At 34.5% G+C, this 21,166-nt stretch overlaps 1 protein-coding gene across 1 annotated transcript; it reads right to left on the minus strand.

Moving 5' to 3' along the window:
- Window positions 1–4,580: 4,580 nt before the first annotated feature.
- On the minus strand, window positions 4,581–5,504 carry LOC120355184. Its single transcript, XM_039443510.1, has one exon. The coding sequence runs from the start codon at window positions 5,502–5,504 to the stop codon at window positions 4,581–4,583; it is 924 nt and encodes a 307-aa protein (XP_039299444.1).
- Window positions 5,505–21,166: the final 15,662 nt, after the last annotated feature.

Here is a 21,166-nt window from a genome sequence, read left to right on the forward strand (position 1 = left end):
ATATCTTCTATTCTTGGGAATGGTTGTGGCTCTGGTATTACAATTTTGTTCAGTTCCCGGAAGTCAATAAATAGCCGTGATTTTTTTTCTTCTCATTTGAAGGCAAGTGTAACAGGAGATGCAAATGGTGAAGTTGAATATTCAATCAATCCTGCCTCTAAAAGTTTTGAAATTTGTTGTTCTATTTCTTTTTTATCTGGGATACACGTTCTGTATGGCTTCTTAATAATATATCTATCTTCTGAAAGTTTGATTTCTGCCTCTGCATGTTTTACCTCACCTACATCATATTTGTGTTTTGCAAATAGTGATTCATAACCTTCAATCAGCCTTGTTATTGTTTGTCTCTTTTCAGTATCAAGATAATTCAGACTGCTTTCCATATTTACAGAGAAGACAGATGACTCATAATTCAATCTTTCAACATCTGTTTTGTCATCAACCTTCTGTAAAATTTCTAAATTTTCATTCTGTATCAATTTGAACTTTTTTATTGCATCCAATCCAAGAAGTAAGTCATAAGAGAAATTATTGTTCTTCACAACATATACATCTAATATTTCTTCGATTTTATTGATTTTCATTGGAATTTTGGCCCGGCGATTTGTAAAATTCACACCACTAAAAGTTCGAAAAAGGTTATGGTCGTTCATAAGTTTTGTCTTCAGCTCATCAACAATTTTCTGATTTATTAGAGTGATATTTGAGCCACTGTCATAAACCCCTTTTACAATCTTCTTTTTATCAACTAGTACATTAACTGTAATCAATGGAATGAACTTACACGCCGGCTTATTCAGTTTTTTGAGTTATCAACATCGAGTGTATTTTCCTCACAGGTTGTGAAAATCACTGTTTTATTTTTATTCCTACAGATCTCTGCAGGATGAAAGCGATTTGGTTTTCCCAAGGCTGCACATACAGAACAAGGAGTCTTCTTTCTTCTTATCTCTTCCATCTTGGTTGAGTCTTTTTTCTGGCTATTATTCTTTATTCTTTCTTTATTCTTTATTCAAAAAAATAATTAAACAATCAAATGCATTCCAAAAATCAAATACAATATTACTTCCTAATTTCTAATATGTGTTCCCTATAGGCTACCCTGTGTGAGGACACTTGAATATATATAATAAAATATTTATATACAAATTTAAATATTATATCATGAAGAACATAATAATTGAATATGGTATTATATTGAAATAAATCAATATGTCAATATTTATAATCATTCTAGCACACATTCATACGCACACACATTCACATATGCGCACACATTCATACGCACACACATTCACACAAACACACACACACACACACACACACACACACACACACACACACACACACACACACACACACACACACACACTTACATACACTTACACAAAACTTAAAACTATGTACGGAGTGGTTGCTGTTTTTTTTCATATTTAGTTCAATTTTATTCATAGTTAACATTTCGTTTTTTTTTCAAAGTGCTGATGTAATTAGCCCATAAATGAATGCATTTTGAAGAAAGAGACAGTGATTGAAATTTGATACTGTCTTACTGCATACCGGACGGGATTTGTGAGTTCAATGATCTTTGATTGTTGCAGTGTTCATGTCGTGTAATGTGTAAATTATACTAAATTTAGACCTATATTAATTTAGTAAAAAAATAATTCGGGTTGTCTAGTTGTAAAATGAATTTCTTGATTTCTTTTCTAAATAACTGACGTGACATTATTTTCCTTGTTGTTACTGGAAGTGAATTGAATATTTTTAGAGCTATGTATTTGAAGTGTCGTCTGGAATGTTCTAATCTTGGTTTTGGGAGGTTAATGTCCTGTGAATTCCTGAGGTTTATTCTTTCTCTCATCTGTTGCATATCGAAATTATTTTCAGCTAAATCCAGCAATGCTTTGAATAGAAAAGAATGTCTCACTGATAATATTGATAGTTCTCTGAAGAGCATCATTGAACTATATTGTTTAGGTTTATTACAAATTATTTTTAATATATGTTTCTGACCAGTAATCACAGGTTTAATATGAACATTGTATGCACTCCCATAGCATATTATTCCATAATTTATTCTAGAACCAATAATTGCATGGTATAATTGTAACAATACTTCTTTTGGACATAGCTGTCTGAGGTAATAGAACTTCCTTATGTATACAAATAACTCATTTTTTATCTTCTGTACATGATCTGACCAAGTGAGCCTACTATCCAATATGAGGCCCAGATACTTAACTGTACGTGCTTGTTTTATAGTTTCACAGTTACACAATATATTATTCACCTGTTGCGCACAATCTAATTTATGGAAGTAAATACTAGTTAACTCCTGATCCGTGTTTTGAAGATTAAATTGTATTATATTAGATTTGTCTGTGTTGATAGTTAATTTATTTTCGCAAAACCACCACCTAAGGTGCTTAAGATCCATTTCTAATTTATTTTTAAGTTCTTGATTTGTTTTGGCCGAATAAAATATAACTGTATCGTCTGCGAAAGATGTAATCTTTCCCTGTAAGTCACCATCCGTCAAATCGTTAATAAAGACCAGGAATAAAGTACTTGATAACACTGATCCTTGAGGAATACCTATGGTAATGTCCCCGGGTTCACTCAACGTATCGTTAATTCTGACCCTTTGACTCCTATTAGATAGGTAGCATCTTAACCAATCATTAGCAATTCCTCTTACTCCTGATAAATCAAGTTTTTTTAGAAGCATGTTTTTATCAATAGCATCATATGCTTTAGATATATCAAGAAACAGAGCTGCACACTTATTATTAACACTAAAACTGTCATTTATATTTGAAATGAGATTTTTAATTGCCTCTTCTGTACTTCTTCCTTCACGGAAACCATATTGGTTATCACTAAAAAAGTTATTATTTTTATAAAAGTTTTCAAGTCTAATCTTGAATATTTTTTCTAAAATCTTGGAAAAAACCGGTAAAAGTGAAATTGGGTGGAACTGATTTATGTTTTTACAATTTGGCTTTTTAGGAATAGGTATAACTACGCTGTGTTTGAACATGCTTGGGAATTTTCCTTTGGCAATACTCAGGTTAATTAGATCAGTTAATTTGTTCAAATAATTCATGTAAGTTTTTTTAATCATGCTTGTGCTTATTCCATCTACACCTGGCGAAGATTTATTTTTCAATTTTTTTATTATACTTGCTACTTCCTCCGGATTTGTAGGGTGGAGAAAAATTGAATTAGTTGGAGATTTGTATGGAAACCTTATTTTTGATATTCTAGCAGACTCTTCCCTGGTTTGCAATGTGGTTTGTTCTAATTCATCATTCATTTTATTCACAACATTTAGAAAATAAGAATTAAACGAATTAGAAATTTTATTACTATCATGTATGCTATTTCCCTGCTCATCAACAATCAGTTTCAGTGGTTCTTTATTTTTTTTCAATCCTATTAACGTGTCAATTGTTTTCCACGTCTTTCTAATGTTTCCCTGGCTTTCTCTAAACAGTTTTGAATAATAATATTGTTTTCTTTCTCTCAGTTCATTACGTAAGTTATTTTTGAATGTATTGTATATTTGTTTTAAGTCGTCATTATTAGGTTGTTTGATTACATTCTTGTATAACTCATTTCTTAAGTTTATTTGCTTGATCAGATAACTATTTATCCATGGCGACCTATATTTCTGTGTCAAGTTATTTTTCAAAAGAAGATTTTCTTGTGAATCTTTGATAGTGCTTTTTATGTCAATGAATGTCAATGAAATTTTCCCATCCCTCATCAACCGATACTGCTGGTATTTCTCTATCCCAATCTATCGATGATAAAATATTATTCAACTTCCGGTAATTGATTAGGCATATTTTTTATAATTTGTATCTGCTTCTTCGTTGGATCTCTTCAATCCTTCAACTTTAAGTATGATTGTACTGTGATCAGTTATATCTAAATGTAGTATTTCTGGAATTAGATTAATTTTATTCAGTTTTGTTCTATTTTTGCCGGATTTTAAGTAAAGATGATCTATTAAAGAGTTGGAAAATCGGGACCTATGAGTGTAATCAGTATTGAGTGATTCAAATCCAAAACTATTCATTAGATATTTGTAATCGTCAATAATTCTGGTGTTCTGAAAAAGATCTATATTTATATCTCCCGTGAAAAAGAAAGGGACCTCATTGTTTTCGTTAATATTAAATATTTCTTCTAAGTACAAGGTTAATTCGTTAAGAAATATTTTGGGTGAGTTTGATTGCAACCTGTAAGCAGCCAACAACTGAAATTCAAAATTATTATATGAACAAGATATATGTACACAGTCCGCTGAAATAAAAACTATTGTCTTTGTTTTGAACGTTATCTCACTGCTTATATAAACCAAAGTTCCTCCTGCTCTGTAGTTATGATTAAAATTACCATGTACGGAATAGCCCTCTATATGATATAAGTCTATTTCATTCTCTAGTATCCATATTTCTGTCAAGACTATTATTAGCGGGTTGTTTTTTAATTTCCTCATTTGCACTAAGAATAAATCGAAATTACTTCGCAGACTGCGTATATTTTGATGAATAATTAGTGTTTCTTTGTTACTTATCTCTGATGACATTTTTATTTACGGTACTGACACTGTTATTTTCTTGGTTACCTGGCTGCTTTGATGCACTTCTCACGCTCAGCTTTTTCACTTGTTCACTGTTCTTGAGTTCAATAACTGGTGTTCCGTCTTCTTTCCTAGCAAGAATCTTCCCTTCCTTGATCCATAGGTATTTGATGTCGCCTCTTTTGAAGATCTCTCTCGCCATGGTGAAAATCCTTCTTCGCGTAGGTGCTAGACTTTCATTCACATAGACTGGATGGTCCGTTGTTTCTCCCATCTGCTTTGTAGAAAACTGCCTCGTAACTTTCCTTTTATTCAATATTACTTGTTTGTCTGTTCTACGAACGAACTTGACAACGATTGGTGGAGGTGGGTTTTCATTTCGTTGTTTAAGTCTGTGACAAATGTCGATTGCATCTGCTTTTATTTTGTGCCCTAATGCTTCGCTCATTCTACAAATGATTTCTGTTACATCTTCATCCTGTTTTTTGGGTATACCATTTATTTCCAGCATGTTCGATCTTGAGTATTGTTCCATATCCTCGACGCGCTCCTTCAGTTCTGCATTTTCTTTCCTGAGGCTAGCTACTTCTGTTGAAAGCTTATCGATGTTGATGAGGCATGTGCTAATTTGCTTGTTTTGTTCATCAAACTTCTTATTTATGTCGTTAATCGCCTGATGACATGATTCAATTGATTTCCCAAGCTCCAACTCCATTTTCTTAATATTCTCCTTCATCGACGTCTGATTTCCTGCAATTACCTCAAGAACTCCTGCGAGTTCTTGGAGAGTCACGTCCTTGTTTCCTGTTGTCGATTCACTGACCATACTTTTGCGACGTGTAGAGGAACAGCTGCTACATCTCCAAATTTGTTTGTTTCTCTTTATGTAGTCCGCATCGTCCTTGGTCATTTTCACACATCCTATATGAAAATTCGCTTCACAGTCGACACATGAAATCAGCTCACCTGAATTCCGAACGGATTTAGAGCAAATAAAACAAGAAATTTTTAAATCTTCATATTTGAATGAATATGCATATCTCACATTTGACCAGCCTTTATTAGAAAAAGTTTGGAGAAATGTTTTTGACCACAAATTCCAATTTTTCAATCCTAATTTATATTTGTTGGAAGTATACCAATCTTCAGAACTCCCTTCTAAAAATAGTCTTAAACATGTTATTTTTTCTTCATCGTTGTGGATATTGTAATGGATACATTCTTTCTCAAAATCTTCCAGCCAGAATTTCGCATTTTGTCCAATTTTCCCCGAGAATTTTTCCAAAACAAATTTCCTATCAATATCAATTGAAAATTCACTCTTACCTTTTTTCGGCATGTTGAACAAAAAAATTGATTTATAATGATCTTACTTCGTACATATTACTTAAAATGAATAATTGATGAAAGATTTTCATTTACTTTAGAAAATCGATTTTAATGTCAATTATAATATAAATCTCAATAAATCTCTAACTGTACAAATATGAACATTCAATGATTCTCTCATCAGCTCTGCTGTTAGTTTGATAAACAACATTAGTAAATTATTAACAAGTCATATGGTTCATATGATTAGAAAGAAGAAGCGTGAATGTAGAGCAACCAGCTACTTACATATATTCCACTTGTGCAGCGCAGAGTGACAAGGGATCCTGCTCCATGGATTTCAAGAGAAATACGTCGGATGATGGCCGAGCGCGATCGGTGTAGTAGAGTTGCATGACGCACAAAGAGCTCTGTGGATTTCAATAGCTACAAGCGAATGAGAAATTTGTGCAAGCAGACCATCAGAAACGCCAAATCCAGATATTTCCAAAATCTGATCTCCTCTGCTGGTTCATCTGCTTGTAAGTGGCGTAGACTGAGGTCTGTTGGAGTTGGTGGAGAGGGGGGCGGGCCTGTTGTGTCTCACTCACTGGATGATCTCAACAACTTTTTTACTGACATACCAGTTGGCTTGGATCGTGCCCATGACTACATCAACTCTTTGCCAGCTCAAGTAACTGGAGAGCCATTCTACTTTTCAGGTGTCTCAGCAAGTGACGTTTTGGCCGCTATACTGAAAATAAAGAGCAATGCTATTGGGGCTGATGATCTACCATTGAAATTCATAAAAATTATGCTTCCCCTCATACTTCCCTTCATCACCCACATCATAAATACATCTCTCATGACTTCCGTTTTTCCTGAAAATTGGAAGTCATCTATAGTCATACCCTTAAACAAAACTCCCAACCGGTCCTCCCTTTCAGACTAAAGATCCATCAGCTTACTATCTGTGCTCTCCAAAGTACTAGAGGTGATTGTCCACAAACAGATGAGTGAATTTATTTGCAGTAGGGGGCTTATTAGCGACTCCCAGTCAGGATTCAGGTCTGGTCACAGCACCAATTCTGCTATTCTCAAGGTGGCTGATGACGTTTGCAGAGCAATGGAAGGCAGGGAGCTCACACTCATTGTCCTTGTTGATTTCAGCAAGGCCTTTGACTGTGTGTTCCATCCCATCCTACTGTACAGACTGGAGGGTATGGGTTTCTCTCGTTTGACGGTGGCATGGGTGTGGTCCTACTTGCAGAATAGACGTCAGTGTGTGAGACTTGGGGGTTCCTCTTCGCGCTGGCGACCAGTGGGACGAGGTGTCCCTCAGGGTTCAATCTTGGGTCCTCTGCTATTCAGTGCATACATTGACAACTTGACTCGTGTACTAAATACTACAGAGCATCACTTGTATGCTGACGACTTGCAGCTGTATAAGCATTTCAAGCTTGGTGATGCGGCGACAGCTGTGAGTGACATGAACCATGACCTTGCCCGTGTGATAACCTGGACGGAGAATAATGGTTTAAAAATTAATGAGAGCAAATCGCAGGTCATGGTTGTAGGTCACTCAAGACTCTTAACTAGACTAAGCCTTAATGACTTACCCCGCATAAGAATAAACAATGTTCAACTTGACTACAGCACCAGGGTGAAGAATCTTGGTTTGACTTTTACAAATACTCTCGACTGGACATACCATGTAAACTCGACCAGTAACAAAGTTGTAGCTGGGATTAACTCTTTGAAAAGGATTGGACACCTTTTACCTTTTCCTACTAAAATCATGTTAGTTAAAACATTGATATTCCCCTTTTTTTCTACTGAGACTTAGTGACTATGGACATGACTGTTCAACTTACTCGGAGATTGCAGCGCGCCCAGAATTACTGTGTGCGCTTCATCTTTGGTTTACGACGTGACGAACATATTACTCAATACTTTGGACAGCTCAAACTTCTAAGACTGCACGAATACAGGAGTCTCCATGCACTCATGTTCCTCTTCAAACTCTTGAAATCTCGGTCTCCCAATTACTTGGCAGCAGGGTTTCGCTTCATGGGTGATGTTGGCAGGGGTGGGACACGTCATGGAGCTTGCTCATTGTCCGTTCCAATTCACAGAACTGGGCTATATAATAAGTCATTCCATGCTAGTGCAATAAGATTATGGAATTCACTGCCAGCTCATATTAGGCTGCTTGACAGTCAACGCCGGTTTGGTGCAGCTGTCGTGGCGTGGATCAGGGGGGGAGGGCTTAACTAGGCGGTTTTACTCTGTGTTCTTTAGAGGTGTGAGTGTAAGTGTGATTGTGTGGGTGTGTGTGTGTGTGTGAATGTTTTGTGTGAGTGAGATTTTTTCACTATTAAGATTTCTTGCTTTTAGTTTTCTCTTTTTTTTCCTCTTAATTTATTCAATTTGTAGCAAATTGATTTAGTAGTTTCCTTATAATTTTTAATTATCATTCAATTTCAAATTGTAATGTATATTATTATTTTTTTGTACTCATCATCGTGGGTTAAATGGCAGAGGGGGCTTCTATTGCCTCAATTTCGCCCACATCACTTTTATTGTAAAGTGTAAATAAAAGTCATTTATCTATCTATCTATCTATCTATAAGCGTACTCAGTAAAACAATTAATAACAACTAAAATATAACGATATCCTTTATTGAATTTAGATAAGCTACCCATCTCAATCAGATCTGATTCTCATTCTTCAACTCATATCTACGTGTGGGGTAATTTACACGTGCAGCAGAGTGAAGCTCTGCTGCTAATTTTGCTCTAATATTACTCATTCTTCTTTGTGTGAAGACATGCTTGAAACAGAATTCGATGTGTTGGTCACTACCTCGTTACACACACACTGATCTGTGCAATCAGTTTGCTATTTTGTAGTGACCGAATGGTAATGTATCGATTCCGTTCTCAGCAATAAAGCGCTTGTCATCAAACAGGCTTAAACAAACCTTTGCACATTCAATTTGATGCATGTTATGATTGGAGGATCTCAACATATTACATTTTTCTATATGTTGGCATCGTTCAATCAAACATTTCTTATACAAGTCAAAACTAAGTTTTCTATTTTTTACATGTGTCTTCACACCTTTTGCTACACACTTATTTGCAGTTTCCTCCTTCTCATTATTTACAAGATATGAATACAATTTCACCCGTAATCCCAGAAAAGATTTTAAAGGAATTGAAGCTGCTTCATCCTTAAATTTCCCTACAACTTTATTCCTCTCATTGGAGAAGCATTCGTGCTCAGCTGGGTAATTTGAAGTGCCAAACAATTCTAGATTTTCTCTTATCAGTTGGTAGACGTCAGGTGTCTCCAACAATAAGAGGAAGCTATCTGTATCAGTACAAAGCTGGATGCATTGCCATGATATGATTTTTTGCAATTTACAGTAGAAAAAATCATACATGTGTAGTTTACTCAAATCCAGGATGCAGAAACCTGAATAGATTGGCTTATTCATTTTTAGTTCCAACTTTTGTGAGAAAACTGTAATCACATCCGAACTTATTATCTGCCAGCGTTTACATAGGGGATTTGAAATGTACTTATCTAGACGCTTGGCATCTGTGATAATTTGAACATTACATTGATGCCAATTTCCCTGTATCGATTTTCCATAGCATAAATTGCTCATCTGTTTAAAGAAAGAGACTTCAAATTTATTTTTCGCGGCTTGCCTATTACAGGTATTGAACTCAATGTAGTTCTTCAACCAAGGTGATTGGGAAAAGCTAATGACGCGATGTACTTTTGTTAATTGCAATCCAAGTTGAAGGTACAGTTTCAAATTCATGTAATGAACAATGTACCTCTCTCGATCAAAAAGTGTGTTCATGAGTTTTTTAGTCAGAGTTTTACCGTTCTCATTGGTTTGGTACTCGGAGAACAATTTGCTAGGAGGAATTTAATGAAGTGGAGCGAGAGGGAAATTGGCATGCATGTCATGTAACTCCTGTGGGTACTTGAGATCACATTCAATTACATAACCAGTTTCTGATTCACTCACCAAATTTGTAAAGTCAAGAGCATGGATTTCTTCCTCTGAGAGGAACTTGAAATTTCCATAAGGTAAGAATTGATTCATAGAGTGGGCATACAAAGAATTACAATCTATATAAAGCAAATAGTTACTTGGTTTTGTGGGATTGTATGTGTCAGGGATGTGTTTGTTATTGGCTTCGCAATAACGCTTGCCAATAAACAAAACACCACCGCGTATTCCTGATTCAAACAATAGATGTATATCGGGATCGCTAATCAATTGGAGTTCAACCCGGGTGAACTTTAACATACAATTCCAAGTGTAATGAGCAAGCAAAAGAAAATGAGTCACATCGAGGCCATATGACCTAAAAAGCGTTGACCTCATTTCTTCGAAAACCTCAACTAATAGCATGACATCTAGGCACAGATAGAAATCATGATACTCGCCAAGAGATTTCAACTTGAATGTTGAGAACACTCTTTGTGCATGCTCATATTCTTTGGGGGAGAGGGGTGTATTGTTAAGATCATTATAAAAACATTCTATCGGAGGGAGAGAAGTCTCAGCGAATTTTTCAGAGCAAGATATGTACGAATAGCGATATACTCTTTTTTTTAACAAGAGTTGCCTATGTTCGAGATCGGGGTCATTAAATACTGAAAACAGACGTTTGATTTTCGATTCCATATCTGTACTATCTACCAAGTTGCGCACTAATACTTCTAAAGATTCATTAATAAATTTATATGAATCTGAAAACTTGATTTTTCTCACTGTCAATGTCAAAAATCTCTCTGATGTATTGGCAATACAGGAAATTTCTTTTTTACATTTTCCGAGAGCTTTTAGAATAAAATGACTGTCAAATCCGCTAAAATTATGGAAGTAACAGCTAATTGTATCATCAGTTCAAGTATTTAAATTACATGACACATGAGCAGCACACAAAAACTTTCCATTTTCATGTGCATGAAGTGCGTACCTTTGTGTCTGTTTTGGTAAAAACTTCATCGCAAAGGCCGCACTTATCAGCGTTTTGAAATTCGCGTTGCTGATGCTCACTTAAATGCTCCATCAGAATTTCGCATTTCATATCCGCACTCAATAAATTGCCCAGTTTGATTATTTCCTTGAGAAATTTCTCCATGATCTTTTCATTGATATTACTCGATCTATAGAGTACTGGGCCATACGCGATATCTCCATTCACATCAATTACAACGAAACAATACCTGCACGGAATATGACATGCCGTTTTCTTTGTGTAACTTCTGGTGATAGGTACATCCTCAGATTCATTACCATCCATATTCACAACAAATGTTTCCAAATCCGCGTAGATTGTATACTTTTTCTTCAAAGTCGAACCGAGTTTCTTAAATTTGATTGTCTCACCTTGTTTTGGGTACAAAGTTCTCTGAGACTGGAACTTTGAACAAAGCTCTAGATGTCTCATCAAATTTGCTTTCCCATCCTGGTTTACTGTTTTGTTTGATGTAAATCTGTGAAAACAGAAATTACAAACATCTACTTGTGCTTTAGTTTTCAAAAGGTGAGAAAGAAGATGCAACAATTCGTTTTTCCCGTTTGCGGTGTTAATTAAACAAAAATGTATTTTTCCTGCATTGCCCTTCAACATAAAAAGTAGGGATGGGAATCGAAAGACAAAACATCAATGTTTTGAAAATTGATGTTTTTTTCATACTAACATCAATAAGTGAAAAACATCGAACAGAAAACATCGATGTTTTTGAACATCAATGTTTTTAAACATCGTTTATCGCCCTACGTTTTTATGGATGATACTATTAGTCCAGTCAATATAGACATAAAAAAGGGGGTGTGCTTGCAATTTATATTGTAGTTCTGTTTTTTTAATATATTATTTGGGTACATAAGAGAAGTCCAGAACCAATTTCTTCATGCAAGATTTCCTTGTGCTAGATACAAGATAGCCCAAAAACCTCATATTTTCGGCTCATTTACCAGTTTTCAGCTATTTCTGCCAAATCTCTCCCAGATTATATAATTCTGAAAAAAATGAGATCACTCGGAACTCTCTATCTCAAATGAGTACTTAGTTATAATTTTTTTAAAATGAGTAAAATTTGAAGTAAAAATCCATTTTGATGAATTTTAGTTTTTAATCAACAATATCTTCCGATTGTTACAATTTAGATGTATATTTCAAAATCCCTCTAGGCGTATTTTTGTGCTATACAATCTGAGATCAGGTAGAGCACTCTATGTCATATAGATTTCCAAGTACACCTGACAACAATGCTCCTTGTATTGTGGAAAACTCCTAATTTTCAGCTTCAACCATCATCACCATCTATTTTGTCCTCACATTGATATTTCGCACAATGACATATGTTCATGGGTAAGAATCACCCTTTAGATGCACTTAATTTCAGTATTTCCTAGTAGAGGCACGCTTAAGGACAACTCAATGATCAAAATTACAAACACTTATAATTTACTTTTGACACAATGCTCCGATTTCATCGTACTACACTTCATTCTTCTTGGCTCGCCAAGGCAGTTCAAAATCATGCATCAACAGTCAAATTCGGTCAAAAAATAGAAAATTTATTGTTGAGTGTAGGTACTTATTCATATTCAATACATAAGAAATGGCCAATTTCTATATTCAAAGCTATGTATCTTGGTAACCCCATATTATAAAAAATTATTATATGATCTTGAAATGTACAATAGAATTTTCTATTTCATCTGCTGTAAACAATTCATGAAAAAATATGTTCGTAAAGTGAGATTTGATTGTTGAAAAAAATCTGGAAATTGTAGATATTTTTCTCATATTAACGGTTCTGGCAGTTCTATGATAGCAAAAAGTGATTCAAGATGGATTTTAGGCAACTGAGCTCGTAGAGGATGAATTATCTAAAATTTGTAATCAATCATAAGTTTCTATGATGTATCAGACTCGTTTTAGAAACTCTTGATCAACAGTAAAATTACAAAAAAAATGTAAAAACTGAAATCGCCATTTTTAAAATCTTAACTTCCAAATTGTTTTGGAATCGAAAGTATTATTTATTGGAGTGGGTAGAGGGGGACAATTTTCACATTCTCACTAGATTTGGAAATTTTATCAGAAGTATTTCACAAGACATGCAACTTTGAATATAGAAATTGGTCATTTTCTGTGTATTGGAATATGGGCTTAAGTACACTCAACAATAAATTTTCCATTTTTCGACCGAATTTGACTTATTATGATTTTGAACCGCCGTGATGAACCGAGAAGGATGAAGTGTAGTACGATGAAATCTGAGCATTGTGTCAGAAGTTATGTGTTTGAAATTTTGATCCTTGAGGTGTCCTTGAGCGCGCCTCTCCACTAGGAAATACTGAAATGAAGTGTATCTTACGGGTGATTCTCATAGAACATAATCTCAAGAACTGATGTCGTTGTGCGAAATATCAATGTGAGGACAATGTAGTTGGTGATGATACTTGAAGCTGAAAATTAGGTGTTTTTCACAATACAAGGAGCATTGTTGTCAGGTGTACCTGGAATATGAGATAGATCGCTATACCAGATCTCAGATTGTAGAGCACAAAAAGAGCTTTTAAAGTGACTACAATTTTATCTGGAGCTATTGTTTCAATATTTCAACAGTTACTAACTGGAATCACAGCAATTTTGGACTTGTGGTATTTAAGTAACATTCTTTCGAATAATTGAAGTCAGGTAGTGACTAGAAAGATACATCAACTCTAGTTCACAAGATTTGTCATCTTCATGGTTTAGTCTGAAACCTCTCGGGATATCCTTGAGGATTCGGTCTTGAAATTTCACCCTAAGCTAATTTTAGCAATCATTGATACTCATATCGTATTCATTCAATACCTGATAGATTTTTTGGGAAATGAAAATGGATTAAGTTTTTTTATATGGATATCTGCATCCTTACAATACGAGAACCTCTTATCCAGAGCTAGATTAATTAGTGTTAAACACATGTTGAGGAAATAATTGTAGTAAGAAAAAACTCTTTCTTCCTAAGAAACGAAGAATCCGACCTCTTATTCAATTCTAAATAACTAACTATCTAACCTTGACATGGGCCACAGAAGTAATGTAAATCTTCAAGAGTATCCAACAGTCTCACATAAAAATACAGAGAGCCCGATTGAAAAATAAAAATAGCAATCTGCAGGAAATCATAACTTATGCGAGATCTTTCACAAGAGTGATCTATATTCACAAAAAACACTAGAACAGAATACTACACTAAATATGATAGAGATAATGATTGTAATTCTGTTACTATTGCTTATTGCTCTCAAGATAATCCTCTTCAAACAAAAAAAAAAAACTTGTATCAAATTAAAAAATTAGAATTGTTTCTACTTTTTAGTTGGGAAAAACATCGGATGACCGATGTCTAGGTAAAACCATCGATAAGTGAAAAGCATCGAACAGTAAACATTGATGTTTGATGTTGAAACATCGATGTTTTTAAACATCGTTGTATCGATACCCATCCCTAATAAAAAGATTAATTTGGTATTTACATGTACGGAATATGCTTGTTCGATAGGGGAAATACTTTTTGTTGTTATACGCAATAACATGAATTGCGATGTCTGTATTAAGAATTTCAAATTTCTTTCTTTATGTCGCGATTGGTGGTTGGGAAATTAACTCCGCAAGTGTTCAGCCTGTGAGCAAATTTGCTCAAATATTTCACCGTTAATCTCAAATTATTTGGTTTCTGGTGAAAATAGGCTAGAACACTCCACAGAAAACACTTTTTATCAGAAAGATTTTTGACATTGATAACACATTTCTTATTGTTGATGAACTGGGTGTTTGAATATAACTGCTTGTGTATATTGGATTATATCTAATCACATTTACATCAAGCGAGTCAATCTTCTTCAGCACCCACCCACTCCCAAATCAAACAAAGTTATCTAATGAACTTAAAATTTTCCTAACTGCTAACATAAATTGTTCATTCAATTCGTCATAACTCTCCAAGACATTGAAGCCTATGGCCAAGTAGCTATGAAGATTCACAATGGATGAAACAGCTTCGGATTCCTCTGATTCTAAAACTACCATCTTATACAATAATACATTTAATACTAAAAACCATTTCACATTTCCTTCGAAACGTGCAGTGTGTTCTCTTATTATCTCGAAAACACACGCTTTTGAGTTTTGAAGCATATTTTCAATGTCAGGTGCTACGTTTTTGAAGGAAATGTGATGGTGAATTGCTCGCAAACTCATACCTCCAACCCTGTGTTCTCTGCTATGCTCCATCTCTGCTACTAGCGGGTTTCTGAAAACAAACAAAGAATATATTACTATGGCACAGAATTATATATAAAAACAAGTGAACATTAATCTAAAAAAATCAGTTGTGATTTAACAAGCTGCAAGTACAGTGCAAAAAATGTTATCTCAGGATCAGATTTTCATGCACAAACGATTGAGGTTATTAACATTTGATAATCGTTGGAAATTAGAATCGAGTCTGTTGTCACCTCAAAATATGGCTGAACAGGGTTTTAAATTTGTGTGAGCACCTGACGTTGTTCAATGTGTGTTTTGTTCAGTATATTTGGAAAATTGGTTGGCAACAGACGATCCTAGTAAGGAACATGAGTGATGCAGTCCAAATTGTGGATGGCGCAAAGAAGATAATATTTCATGTGAAGAGGAGAATTTTGATAATAATATTCTACGACAATATGAAGAACGAGTTTTAACTTTCCATCGTCCAGAACCATTCAAGCTATTGGTATTTATTAATGGAGCAGACTATTTTGCAATAAATGGATATTTTTTTCATGAGAAATCATATCTGCAATGTGTGTATTAAAAATATATTATTGAAAATCCTTATGAAAAAGTGATACATGTTCCGTTTTGTATATATAAAAAGATGAGCTATAATGGAAAAGAAAAGACGAATGTTGAAGAAGAAGATGCTGTGGGAAAACAAGCTGGATATTGTACAATATGCACTCTGTTGTAGAAGTAATTCCTAATCAGAATCGAGATATTAGTTATTTGTTAGGAATAAGTGCATTGTAGTAGTATCAGGAAAGAAGTAGGTTCTGAAAAAATAATGATTAGAAAAATAAAGAATTGTTTCATACTTACATGCAATGAATGATGTGCTGTACTGTCTCTCTCTGCTTACACTCCAACTCTCAGACTAGTTCTCCTTCATACGTCTTTCCTCCTCAAAGACTGGAGTGATTATGCAGTAGTGCACACTCGAACTCTGTGAAATCAATGAACATAATGAAAATCACAATAATATTGAGAAGAAATTTAATAAAGTCAACATGTGATGTTAATTATGAAAATTAATGAGGAGATTTGATATAACATTGCTCTCACATTCGAAATATTGTTATTCGAGATATTATATCTGGAACTGAGAAATTTTATATTAGTGCATTGTGAGAATTTGATATTTTTTTCTCTGAATGCACCTTGCTGTACATGTTAGAATGCATTTGTATGTCAAGGATGTGATAAGTGGGAAAATGCACTATCTCTCACTTATCCTAAAACAGAGAGAGAGAAACGAACCAGTATATAAGTAGCAGTTATTGGATTTGCCAGCTTCATTCGAGCACTAGTCACGTTCCTGTTACACATATCCTCGTCATGATGGACTCATCGTCTACGCGTCAGGACTACATTCTTCCAGATACTCCTCCTCATCAACAACAAAGCACTTCCTTCCCATCTTACTGGGCAGCGCAAGCTGCACAGAAGAAGAAGCTTCCATCCGCCAATAGCAGTGCTGCTCCCGCTGCTGCTGCTGCTGCATCCGACTGTGAGGACTCACCACTGAAGAGCCGTGGTATGTTTGTGGAGAGAGGGATGAGCAGTGAGGAATTCATTGTACCGGACACACCACCATCTCATCTGGGGTGGGCACCGAGGCGTGTACCACTCACAACGATTTCCAACAAGCAACAGGGGAAGAGAAAGCTGCACTTTCTGGAGGAGGATGAGGAGGAAACCAACTTTGTACCCTCAAAGGTTAGTTATTTCAAATATTATTAACATGTTATGTGAACAGATAATTTTAAATCTTTATAAGTTGTCATTAATTTGTTGAAAGCTTGCTACTAAAAGCTTGCTATTATCTGATAAATTTCTTACTTTACTGAGAAAAACTAATTTCCAATAGATCTGTTCACATCACATGTACTCACATTGTGATATTAAATGATTAGAGTTCAATTTATTGTGAGAAATTGATGAATCTGATTTGAAAGACAATTTCAATCAAGAATTATTTCTTGATAATGAATTGTAATATAGGAAATGAAACTATTCAACTTTAGAGTTCAGTTAAGATGTATATTTGAGTTCATGAATATGATGATTACATATTATTTGTACTAATCATGCATACTATTTTTTGCTATAATAGAATATAATATTGAAGTGATGTGTTAAGAAAATTACTGATTCAGTTGATAGTTATTTGTTGCAATGTACATTGAAAGAGTTTGCTTATTAATTTGATGTATGCATCACTATTGGATTCTGCAATATGAAGCAAGAAATATTATTTCAATAACTGATATTACTCACTTTGTGTAGAGAATGTCTTGTCAAGCTGATGATATCAAGTTGAGATTATGACAATAATCTGTTAATCACAAGTAGTTGATAATCTGAAACAAATTATAATAAGTTACTAATCATAGATTTATTTTTATTTAACAGAAACAACGTGCATATGAAGGTGATAACTCCTCCATGGTTCCACTACTAGAGGAGGAGGCTGCTCCGGATGATGAGAATCAGGATGACTTTACCGCAATCATTAATAGACCCACAGCTAAACCGTGGATGCCTCTCCGCGAGCTGGCGGAAGATGTCCCGCATAGTATCATCTCAGCTTGTGAGGAAACAAACCACCACGGTAGACAAATAATATTAAAAATAAACATTTCATCTACAAAGAAAATCTCTGAGGTATATCTACCTCAGAGATTTTTTTCCATAATTTCCCCCGTAAAAGTTATTAAATTTAATGCTAATTGTGAAAATTTAGGAATAGTGGTGAAGCATGTCACTGCTACATGGACTGACATTAAGATTGTTAAAATTTAACAATCTTATTGTCATACCATGTTGCGGTGAGATGCTTCACAAGTAGTAGTAGTAGTAGTAGTATATAATGTAAATATTGTAGTGATTAATAATAAATTGTAATATTGTTTTTATAAAAAATTGTTTTTAATTCTCACCTGTTTGTTGTGTCAAAGAAGAAGAAGATGTAGAATAGTACACTGTTCACGCAAGAATAGATCCTCTTGTAACTGAACACTCAATGAACACGCAAGAATAGTAATGCTCTTGTACAGTCAATGAGTGTTCGGTCACAAGAGAAGCTATTATATAGTTGCTGCTGCGCGCGCACGCGCATGCACCACATGTCGGTCTTGATCTTGTTGTGAGATTCTCTTCCATCTGTTAGCGCTATACACTCAATATAGATATTGCAATCTATTTTTATCAGTATGCTTACAACACTTGAAGGGAGAAGTTGTGCAATGAAGATAATCGTATGGAGAGTTGTATTTGTTCTTCTCTTTATAATATGTTGTGTGAATATGCTATTACTTTTCCATATCGCTTTGAAAAAATATGATTCAATGCAAAATGATAGTGAGAGAATATTGGAATCTATATAAAATGTACAAAATAAGATTAGGGATTTGGAAACACCTCAATTGATGCAGGAATCACTGCTAGTAAGTAATCATACATTATCTTATATCAAATCATGTGTCAATTCATCAGATGCTTCTCTCGATGTTAGTCTAAGACATTGGTATAGATTTATAATTGATGAACATTCAATTCTTTGCAATTTCTACAAAACTTACAACATACTTAACAAGTGTGTTAATAAGACACATGATGATAGAAAATTGTATTCCCTATTGATTAAAACATACCAACTTTGTAGTAATATATAAAGCACATAGTGAGACAATTTCTTTGTCTCTTGATTGAGGTTAAGTGTTGATTAATTATCCTCAGTCGATGTTCAACTATTGAGTTGAAGGTAATGAAAAATGGTATGTAGAAGAAAGTTATCTTCTAGGAAACGAGGGAGAGGAATCTTGAGTTCGGCTAGCAAAATTGTCAAAGGTATAGCGGGTACTATGGGGGACATTACATCAACTATTATAAATAAATTGATAAACGCATCACCGGAAACCCATTTCCCTGGCTATCAGTGGTGTGGGCCTGGCACCAAGGTTAATGAAAGGTTAAAGAGAGGTGATCAAGGTATAAATTCATTAGATAGAGCCTGTAAGGTACATGATATAGCATACACTCAAAATAGTGATAATAAGTCGCGAGCGATTGCAGACAGAGCTCTTGCAAACACAGCATGAGAAATATTCAATAATCCAAAAACATCTCTTAGTGAAAAAGCACTTAGTTATCTTGTAACAAACGTGATGAAAGCTAAAGCAGCGTTTGGCGGTGGTTTGAGAAAGAAGAAGAAGAAGAGCACAAGTGTTAGGAAAACTCATAGCAGCTTGATAAGGAAAAAAGTTATTGCTCAGTTGAAACAGCATATTGCAGATAGAGGTTACTATTTGAAACCGTACCCTCCAATCTCGAGTGGTGGTCGTATTTTGATTGGGCCCAACCCCACATCCTCCTCACCATATGGTGTAAGTTTATTCCCAAAGGAAAAAAGTAAAAAAGGAGTTAAAAAACATAGAAAGACAAAGAAGGTGAGAAAATGAATATCGATGGTGAATTGTCTAATCACGATCTAATAACATGGTGTAAATTATTACAAATTCCCCTACAAGGTGTATACATGATAGATACATTACCTAATAAAATTCTAAAAAATGAGAATTGTATTGTTAATTTAGACACTCAATCTGGACATGGTACACACTGGGTTGGTTATAAGAAATGAGGATCAAATGTTTACTATTTTGATCCAATTGGTAATTTACAACCACCTTATGAATTGAATAAATATTGGAAAAAAGAAACAGGTGTTAATATTTTTTACAATGTTGAGCACATGCAAACATTACATACAAATATATATGGACACCTTATGCTCTTGTTTTTTGTGAACCAGTTGTAATCCAGTATTTGTACCGAAAACATATAAGATGGTTGTTATTACATTACGATCTAGATCAAGTGATCTCTATGAACATTTGCAAGAAATTCTCGATTTGGATAAAAATAAAGAATAGGAAATTGGATTGATTAATTTCTGTACTTACAATAGCATTGCAAATGTTATAAAAGGTAAAAATTCTACCTTCAAATATGGTGATAAATTAATTGATCTTGATACGGGTGCATATGAAGTTGATGACATTATATTAGTTTCAAAGACTAAATTGAATAGTGACGAAAAGAAACTTAATATAAGAGCTAACACGAATACTATGAAGCTCGAAATTCGTTCTGATAAGCCTATTGACTTTACATCATCTACTTCAATAGGAAAAATGCTTGGTTTTGATAATGTTATATTACAACCGAATAAATGGTATTATTCTCAGCATTTAGTTAGCATAACAAATATTGACTCTATTGTAGTTGAGTGCAATATAGCCTGTGGGAGTTACTCCGATGGCAAACAGAAACATATTATATACGAGTTCTCACCTATAGTACCTAGTGGGTATTTGATAAATGAAACGCCTAATCCGATAATCTATATGCCTTTAAACACACATAGAATTCAAAGCATTAATGTGAAGGTAACCGATCAAGAAGGATTGTTTATTGATTTCCGGGGAGATATAATTACAATTAGAAATCACATTCGTGAAAAACAAAGAACTTGAAATGGGATTCCTCTTTTTCAAACCTCACACTAGTATTTGCTCACAGAAGAAGCTCATTAGAGACTCAAAAGTGATAGAGTCAACACCTAAAAAGCTACGTGCTATATCACCAAAAAGTGTGAGAATATTGGAAAAGTTGGGATTTATAGTAGATTGGCGTCATGTACGGCACAGTATTAGTGAAATCCTCGATGCTGAATCTCAACTTGAGTTCTATAATGATATTACTAAATTTCAGTTCCATACTCATACAGTATATTCGGGTCAAGAAATTAAACCCTCAGATGAAGCTCGCATCCATGTGGCTTCTATGGATCAGTACAGTCTTCCATGCAAATCATTTATATTTATTGAGGGGGAGGTGAAG

The sequence above is a fragment of the Nilaparvata lugens genome, chromosome Y (genome assembly GCF_014356525.2).
Source record: "Nilaparvata lugens isolate BPH chromosome Y, ASM1435652v1, whole genome shotgun sequence".
NCBI classification, from domain to species: domain Eukaryota; kingdom Metazoa; phylum Arthropoda; class Insecta; order Hemiptera; family Delphacidae; genus Nilaparvata; species Nilaparvata lugens.

What these genes read in the sequence shown, in the direction of transcription:
- LOC120355184 (XM_039443510.1), bottom strand. Translation starts at nt 5,504, where the DNA reads ATGACCAAGGACGATGCGGACTACATAAAGAGAAACAAACAAATTTGG.